The 9595-nt window shown below is 41.2% G+C and overlaps 1 protein-coding gene across 1 annotated transcript in view; it reads right to left on the bottom strand.

Moving 5' to 3' along the window:
• Nucleotides 1–3127: 3127 nt before the first annotated feature.
• The window catches only part of POU6F2 (POU class 6 homeobox 2), a 130006-nt gene continuing 123538 nt past the window's right edge, over nucleotides 3128–9595 (bottom strand). Inside the window, exon 2 of the mRNA XM_074283210.1 lies at nucleotides 3128–3817. Coding sequence (XP_074139311.1) covers nucleotides 3414–3817 — 404 coding nt within the window. The 3' untranslated portion in view covers nucleotides 3128–3413. The remainder of the gene's footprint in view (nucleotides 3818–9595) is intronic.

The raw sequence follows: 9595 nt of genomic DNA, 5'->3' as shown, positions 1-9595 counted from the left end.
GGAAAATTCCCATCCTTAAAACTAAATTTATTGAAAACACAAACTAAAATTCTAACCAGCCCAAATGTGGGAAAATTCCCATCCTTAAAACTCAATTTATTGAAAACATAAACTAAAATTCTAACCAGCCCACATGTGGGAAAATTCCCATCCTTAAACTCAATTTATTGAAAACACAAACTAAAATTCTAACCAGCCCAAATGTGGGAAAATTCCCATCCTTAAACTAAATTTATTGAAAACATAAAGTAAAATTCTAACCAGCCCAAATGTGGGAAAATTCCCATCCTTAAACTCAATTTATTGAAAACACAAACTAAAATTCTAACCAGCCCAATTGTGGGAAAATTCCCATCCTTCAACTCAATTTATTGAAAACACAAACTAAAATTCTAACCAGCCCAAATGTGGGAAAATTCCCATCCTTCAACTAAATTTATTGAAAACACAAACTAAAATTCTAACCAGCCCAAATGTGGGAAAGTTCCCATCCTTAAACTAAATTTATTAAAAACATAAACTAAAATTCTAACCTGCCCAAATGTGGGAAAATTCCCATCCTTAAACTAAATTTATTAAAAACATAAACTAAAATTCTAACCTGCCCAAATGTGGGAAAATTCTCAACCTTAAACTAAATTTATTAAAAACATAAACTAAAATTCTAACCAGCCCAAATGTGGGAAAATTCCCATCCTTAAAACTAAATTTATTGAAAACACAAACTAAAATTCTAACCAGCCCAAATGTGGGAAAATTCCCATCCTTAAACTAAATTTATTAAAAACATAAACTAAAATTCTAACCTGCCCAAATGTGGGAAAATTCTCAACCTTAAACTAAATTTATTAAAAACATAAACTAAAATTCTAACCAGCCCAAATGTGGGAAAATTCCCATCCTTCAACTAAATTTATTGAAAACACAAACTAAAATTCTAACCAGCCCAAATGTGGGAAAATTCCCAGCCTTCAACTAAATTTATTGAAAACACAAACTAAAATTCTGTGGGAAAATTCTGTTTTTAAGGGATAGCAATTTGGCTAAGGGCTTCATTCATTGCAGACAAAAAGTGTATTCCTATAGGCTTTCTCTAGTACAGCCTTGGAAGTGAACATATTTTGGGGCAGTTTCGAGTACGAGCCATCTTAGGACATGTCAACACTTATTCAACCATTCTAGAAAAAGACTTGTCTACACTAGGCTTTTGCTGCTCAATAGAGATTTATAGGCTGCTGACAGTGCTTGGAAAAGGTTAATGTCCACCAGCACCTACGCTTTTACCTCCAAATGAAAGGAATATTGCACTCACATTCAATGGCAGAAGACAAAGACTTGTATCCTTAGGGGGAGAAGATTCTTTTCCACACTGGCAGGTGTATGGATTTCATTGTCACACAGAGGGAATGGGATCCTGGCATCTTGGAATATGGCTATGTCTAGCATCACCCATCTCATCTCATTCATGCTAGAATTAATCACCTAAAGGATAATTCAAACCACGGAGAGTGCTGTAATGACCTAGACTCACGCCGTGGATTTTAGCTGCCCTTTCAAGCAGATGAGATCCTTGGGCCAGCAGCCCTTGCAGTCCTTTACGTCTGCAGGTTATGTGGCCGTACGTCACCTGAGACAACATATAGAAAACTCTTTGTAAGCCTTAGTAACAATGCTAGTTATCATCAGCAGTGTCATCGCATGACTTTGAAGGTCAGAAAAAATTAATCAGGAGCATCCCTAGCTCTGACTCAGCAACACAGAAAAATCTGAGAAGTGATTTCAACAATCATGGAAATGTTCTAACTGCACTTGCCAAGTTGCCTTCCTTGTTCAAGACCAGTCTAGCTTTAACTCTAGGCTCTTTGGTCTACCATGAGCATATCACTCTACGAGAGTCTTCACCTCACCCCACCAAAGCACTCAAAATGGAGGGAGCTCTTTCATGCCCAGGGAGCCAATTACATCCAAGCACTGCCGTCACCATCAAGCACTGGCTAGAGACAGTGAACACGCCGACTCTTCCCATGGCATAAAGAGGGCAGTTAGGGACTGGATTAGCCATTCTGTTATAAATTATGGTATAGGGTTATAGCATCTGGTCCAGAAGGACCTCAGAGGCCCTCTAATCCCACCTCCCCCATTTATGGATGAGGAAATGGAGGTCTAGCAGAGCTAACTGACTTACCAAGTCTCACAGATAGAACTTAATTAGATTATAGATTTAGAGCCACAAGGAACTTGTCTCAAGTCACCCAGCTAGTGACAGAAGCAGCGTCTGAAAGCAGCTGAGTCTAGAACCAGCATTCTTTTCACCATTCTACATGAAAGACTGTGTCTGTGAGGGGACAGAACAGCGACTCAGCTGAGGGAGGGGAATGAATTAGACCGGTAGATATCTAGAGGAGGGGCAAATCTTAGGATCAGGAGATCATGGAGTTAGAAGGGGAAAAGACTATGCAGGCCATTTAATTTAAGCCTCTTCATTTTCTGGGTGAGGAAAGCAAGGCCTGGAGAGGGGAAAGGTTTTTCCAAGGTCGAACAAGTAGTAAGTGGAAGGGCTGAGAGCTGAGCTTGGGTCTGTGTGTTGTGTTGGTGATACAGCCATGATCAAGGAGCTGCTTATTTGTTTTATGAGAGAATGGCCTGAAATTCTAAGCTGCAGAGACTGGAAGCCTTCCTTTTAGCCTTGAGGACCTTGGGAAGTTAAGGCTTCCATAATGAACTTCCCCAATCCCAGGAAATAACTGCAGATTCATATATTAAATGGAATGAACTAAAGGACTGCTTTGAATTTCTCAAAAATGGTGCTCCTTTGAAGCCTCTCCATGGGCATTTCAGACCCGCCATGATTTGGCGACAGATAGCATCTGGGCTGGGGCCCGGGGACCCCTACTCCCACAAACCCTGCAAGGCTTGGAGGAGAGCAGCTGCCTGAGTGTACCAACTGCTTACACTAAGTCCTGCCTGTATTCATAATGCAGACTAATAACCACTGTGCCCTGTGGGCGGCCCACTGTAGCCTCTGTGGCCAACAGAGCCGGGCCAGTAATAATTTTAATTGGACACTCTCTTTGCTGCCTTTCAGAAAGTATCATAAAGTGGAATTATTGCGTTCTACAAGTGCACTTAGAGCGCGGGCTTCTCTCAGGAGGGAAGAGAGCCCATTTATCCTGGGTGGGGAGGGAAGGGGGAGGGAACTTCCATGTGGGTCCATTTGTTTTGCTTGCATGCCTCCCAGGAGCATGCTGCTTTCTTCCTCTTCCATATATCTAAGAGACCAGTTTGAATTAGACAAGCCAGAGCTGGAGGCGTGCCTAGGACCAGGAGAAATGATTTCTTTAAACCTCTTCAGAAAGAGATGCCCTCAGTTTGGGGCACAATGTCACTCTGTCCTGCCAAGAAGAGCTTTCTGCTCAAATCGGGGACAGAAAGGGTGAGCCTACCTGCAGTGGGTTCGATGGAGTTAGAGGTGATGGAAGGCCATGTCCTGGGGACTGATTGGGTTTCTGGGGAGAACTGGAGGCCTGCTGAGCTGGAGACTGGTTTGATGTTGGAGCCTGGGATTGGTTCTGCAGGGGTGGTTGAGATGGTGCTGGTGGCTGCGGGGGCTGTTGAGGCGGAGGTGGGGGTTGCTGGGGTGGAGGCGGCTGCGGCTGCAGCTGGGGCTGAGACTGGGGTGGCTGTTGAGCTGGTGGTGGATGCTGGTTGGTCTGCTGGGGCGGTGGTCCGGTCTGCTGGGGCGGTGGCGGGGGCTGCTGCTGTTGGAGTTGCTGGAGATGCTGAAGCTGTTGGAGTTGGGAATTCAGGGATGAGGTAGCTACAAGCAAAGAGAAAGAAGGAGGGTTAGCTTAAAGGAAGCGAGGAAAGCAACAAGCACTTATGAAGTACCTACTATGTACCAGTTACTGTGCTAAGGATTTTGCAAATATCTTATTTGATGCTTACAATCACCAGGTGAAGCAGGTGCTATTTTTCTTTCATTTCAAAACTGATGAAACTACGGCAGTTAGGAGTGTAGTGATTAGCCCAGGTTATTTTGCTAGTATGGTCTTCCTGTCTCTGGACTAGGGTCAAGGGCACCATGGTTGGGGAGAAGATGGCCTGCCACTCCCGAGAAAACCTGTTCTGAGTTCTCCCCCTTCTGTGAGCCTGGTGGAGTGCACTGAGCACTGCCAATGGAGTCAGATCCTGAGACTGACTAACTGAGGCATTGAGGCATAGGCTTTCACTGCTTTGGGTGTCATTTCCTTATCTGAGGGAGTTGGATTCTCAGAGAACTGAGGTCTCCTCTATCTCTAGATCCATGATCTTACTATAGGCTCAAATGGCATCTGGGATACTTCTTATCTGGGTGACCATGGGCATAACCTGCCTCAGTTTCCTCATCTATAAAATGGGGATAATAATGCCTTTAGGACCTACCTGACGGGGCAGTTGTGTACTTTGCAAACTTTCTGGGGAGATAGAAATGTTGCCAATTATTATTCCATGGGTAAAGCTGTGGAACTGAGTTTATTTTAATTTTGGATCTATTGAGATGTCCAAAGAACTTGGGATCATAGGTCTAGAGATTTATAGATATCTGGTTCAGAAGCCATCTAATCTGACCTTTTTCTTTCAGAGATAAGGAAACCAAGGCCCTGGGGAAGTTAAGTTAAATTGCTCAAGCTCACATAACTCGTAAGCATTAAAGGTAGGATTTGAAACCAGCTCCTCTGAATCCCAAACCAGTGCACCTTCTCCTAGATGACTGCCACTTTCTTCAATTATTTGCCAGGAAACAGAAAATCTTCTTCTGTCATTTTTAGAAAAGTACAAGTGGTATATGGGTAAAAATATTATTTAGATAAGAATCTAAGTTACAAGCTCCAGGGAGGGATTCTTCCTCTTTTGGCCTCCTCTTCTATCTGCAGAGTTATGTTACAGATGATACATCCCAGTTTTGCCCACCTTCCTACACGGGCAGTTAGCATTATTTTAACTTTGGAATGGAAAAGGCTGGAGGGCAGACAATTCCACTATGGTGGTCCAACAAATGTGATTCCACTGGCCATATGGGCTAATCTCATTTTCCTCACTCCAACCACAAAGGGGTGAGGACCAGACCAATCCAGCTCCCTTGGTGTGAGAGTAACTTGGGTTTCATAGCATCCTCAACCACTAAGGACCAGCAAGTAAGGCCACTTTTAATTCTAGCAACTTTCCTTTGTTCCCAATCTCCTACTTGTCCTGCACCTAGCTTGCATTGTCTTTATTTGTTTACATATTATCTCCTCCATTGACCATAAACTCCATAAAGGCAAGGGCTGGTTTTTGCTCTTTTTTGTATCTCCAGAGCTTAGTAAGATGCTTGGCACATAGTAGGTACTCAATAAATGATTGTCAATTGATTGAGTGTTTAAAGTGTGGAGATAGTGGGCACTGTGAAAACTTCCTAGAAATAAATCGTGACTCTTGTCATGTGGACATCCTGGAAAGAAGTTCTGTTTGTCCCATGTTGCTTATGGATCCATGACCAGTTAGCCTCAGAACTCATTGATACCTTTATTGGTATTTAACTCTCACTACCTCTCTCCATGTCAGCATGGTCTGTTAAGAATTTGTTATCCTTCATTCCAGCCACTTCTTCCCAAGAAGAGAGAGTGTCATGTTGGGGGTCATAAAGAATACAGCTACAAAATATACAGGCAAACATGCAAGAGACAGTGAAATGGCGAAAGAAAGGAAGGAGAAAATGACAAAAGAACCATCTTTTCACTCTATGCTGTTCTTCTACATACTCTTACCCCCTTCAAGGAACTAATTTGAAGTTTCTTGTAGTTTCTGGCTCATCACCCACTTTCTTTTTTTTTTTTATTTTTAAAGCTTTTTATTTTCAAAACTTATGCATGGATAATTTGGCAACATTGACCCCTGCATAGCCTTGTGTTTCAGATTTCCCCCTCCTTTCCTCCACCAAGCAATTCAATACATGTTAAACATGATAAAAATATGTTAAATCCAATATGTATAAACATATTTATACAATTCTCTTACTGCACAAGAAAAATCAGATAAAAAAGAAAGTAAATGAGTAAGAAAACAAAATGCAAGCAAACAACAACAAAAAGAGTGACAATGTTATGTTGTGATCTACATTCATTTTTCACAGCCCTCTCTGAGTGTAGATGGCTCTTTTCATTATAAGATCATTGAAACTGGCATCAATCATCTCATTATTGGAAAGAGCCACATCTATCAGATCATCATATAGTATTGTTATTGCCATGTACAATGATTTGGCTCTGCTCATTTCACTCAGCATCAGTTCATCTAAGTCTCTCCAGGCCTCTCTTAAATTATCCTCCTGACCATTTCTTATAGAACAATAATATTCTATAACATTCATATACCACAATTTATTCAGCCATTCCCCCCTGATGGGCATCCACTCAGTTTCCAGTTTCTTGCCACTACAACAAGGGCTGCCACAAACATTTTGCATTTGTGGGTCCCTTTCCCTCCTTTAAAATGCCTTTGGAAGACAAGCTCAATAGAAACACTGCTGGATCATAGGGAAAGTACAGTTTGTGGATATCGTTTCAAATTGCTCTCCAGAATGATTGGATTCATTCACAACTCTACGAACAATGTATCAGTGTCCCAGTTTTCCCACATCCCCTCCAACACTCATCATTGTCTTTTCCTGACATCTTAGCCAATCTGAGAGGTGTGCAGTGGTACCTCAGAGTTGTCTTAATTTGCATTTCTTTGATCAAAGTCATCACCCACTTTCAATCTTATCTACAGTAAAATACAGTGGGAGGCATGTTGGTGTAGAATCTAGGTTCAAATCCCAGCTCCATTATTTATTGCCAATGTGATTTCAAGAGCAGCCATGTTCCCTCTACAGGCTCCAGTTTCCTGGTCTACAAAATGAGAGAGTTGGGTGCTATTGGCTCTGAGGTTTCTGCCAGCTCGATATTCATGTTTCTGAATTCAATGGATCGGGTTTGGAAAAACTACAGATCAGAAGACTGACCATTCCTTGATTTGGAATCTGAAGGGATTTCAGAGGCTGTTTAGTCCTACCCCCTCGTTTTACAGATTTTACAAGCAGAGGCCTAGGAGAATTCAGCTGTGTTTGGACATGTTGGACTTAACCCCTTGAAATTCAGCTTCACCTTTTTGAGGGTCCTGTAAGTGACCAACAGGAGTGGAAAGCAGTAAAAAAAATTGGTTTGCAATTCTTGATTATTTTCTCCATTTACCTGGATCAAGTAGCTCAGGAGTCTCCAGAATTAACTTTATAAACATAGCTCCCAGCTCCCCCTTTTGCTCAGCTTTAAAGCACTGGTCCCAATCCTCCTGCAGCTCTGCTGAGCCCCGGGAGAAAGCTAGGCAAATAGGATGGCTTAGCCTGGTGATGGGAATTGACCGAAACTCAGCAGCCTGCTTTCTTTCACTTCTCTGGAAGGCACAAACATGTATTAGCAGCCTCAAGGGCATGGAAGGAATTGAAAGGATGAAATAATCTTTCAAGAGTTTCTTGTTCTATGAAAAGTACAGATGGGCAGGAGAGAGCTTTTCAGCACTTGGCAAATTCAATTTTCTCAGATGCCTCCTTGAAATGCCGCCTAATTTCCAATGGAAGGAAGGACGTGAAGTGGGTTGCCTGATGGAGGACACTCAAGATGAGAATGTGGAACCTCTTTCTCCAGAGGAATCTCAACCTAAGGGTCATTGTAAGAAGCATCTGGTAAAACAGAAAAACTCCAGGAGTGGGGACCTCCAGGAAGAAAACCGCTGTGGATTCTCCCTCTACTGTGGATAGGAAGAGCCAATTTGGTCACTCACAACGCCAGCTCTGCATAAAAAATATCAGTCACCTAGAGGGCCGCCTTCCTCTCTGGCAATGGGGCGTGATAGCCAGAGAGTGGGACTTGGGCACAGGAGGACTTGAATTTGAGAGATGGGTAGCTGCAGGGATTTTGTTTTAAGAATTAAAAAAAAAAATTTGGTAGCTGTGGGATCATGGGAAAATCCTAGGATCACAGATTTGGAGCTGGAAATGGTAGGAGAGGAGGGAGAAGCAGGAGAGTGATGTCCCAGAGCCCTAGTGAGAAGAGAGTAGGCTGAAAAGACTAGAGTTACAGGCTGGTTAGTTGTTATCCTTTCTCCAAGAGGACCAAAATGACATCACTATGTTAGTCGAGTTCCAGGGTATGTGATTGGGGCTGCTCAGACCAATATGAGCTCGGAAGGCTCTGCAGGTCGGGCACAAGAAGTTTCTAAGAATCTTTGGAGTGAATTCTCTAACTTGGCACACCTCACATTTCTTCTGGGCTAATTCAATTCTGCTTTGCTCACAGAGCACAGCCCATTTTCTGATGAGGAGACACCATGCTGGGCAGTCCTGGGCCCAGGACCCCCATGTCATACAACTTCCCTCTGTGCTCCCCACCAACTTCTCAGAGATACAGTTTCTTCATATGAAAAATGGTGCTGATAATACTAACATGCCCCTCCCCAATCTCTCAGAATTCTTGATTACCCATGGTCCCCTTTGGTCACAAGGTTAATGGTTAGTCCTTGGTCACAACTCAACTTAGAACCTTCTACTACACGATCCTTTACTTAGTTCCTGATCCCTAACACTGTACCAGGCAAACAGTAAGTACTTAATAAATGCTTAGTGATTGACAACAATCTCTACCCACTAGGTTGCTGGGAAGCTCAAGTGAGACAAGTGTTAAATAATCCTGAAGCTCTAGAGAAAAGTCAGCGTTGTTACCATCATCAATGTTCATCTCGACCATTATCTTGTATTGGGCAGAAAGAAAGGAAACTATTGAGTTTGTTTTTTAGAAATAAGCAAAAATGCTATATTTCTATAGCTCTTTAAGGTTTAGAAAGCATTATATATATCTATATCTATCTATCTATCTATCTATCTATCTATCTATCTATATCTATATCTATATATCTATATCTATATCTATCTATCTATCTATCTATCTATCTATCTATATCTATATCTATATCTATATCTATCTATCTATCTATCTATCTATATCTATATCTATATCTATATCTATCTATCTATCTATCTATCTATATCTATATCTATATATCTATATCTATATCTATATCTATCTATCTATCTATCTATCTATCTATCTATATCTATATCTATATCTATATCTATATCTATATATCTATATCTATATCTATCTATCTATCTATATCTATATCTATATCTATATCTATCTATCTATCTATCTATCTATCTATCTATCTATCTATATCTATATCTATATCTATATCTATATCTATATCTATATCTATCTATCTATCTATCTATCTATCTATCTATCTATCTATCTATCTATCTATATATGTATGTATCCCACTGAGGACTCACTACAATTCTATAAAGTTAAATGTCAAAAGTATTATGATCACCCCCATCTTACTGATGAAGAAATTAAAACTGAGGTTTAGAGATTTGACCATAGTAACACAACCAGTATATGCAAGAGGCAGAATTTGAATCCAGATCTCGCTCTATCTGTGCCAACATGCTTTCTCCAAGGAATAAAGATGGTTTAAATAA

This window comes from Sminthopsis crassicaudata, chromosome 1 (assembly GCF_048593235.1).
Source record: "Sminthopsis crassicaudata isolate SCR6 chromosome 1, ASM4859323v1, whole genome shotgun sequence".
NCBI classification, from domain to species: Eukaryota; Metazoa; Chordata; class Mammalia; order Dasyuromorphia; family Dasyuridae; genus Sminthopsis; species Sminthopsis crassicaudata.
The sequence above is the reverse complement of the archived record's forward strand: the minus strand, read 5'-3'. Positions and strand labels throughout refer to the sequence as shown.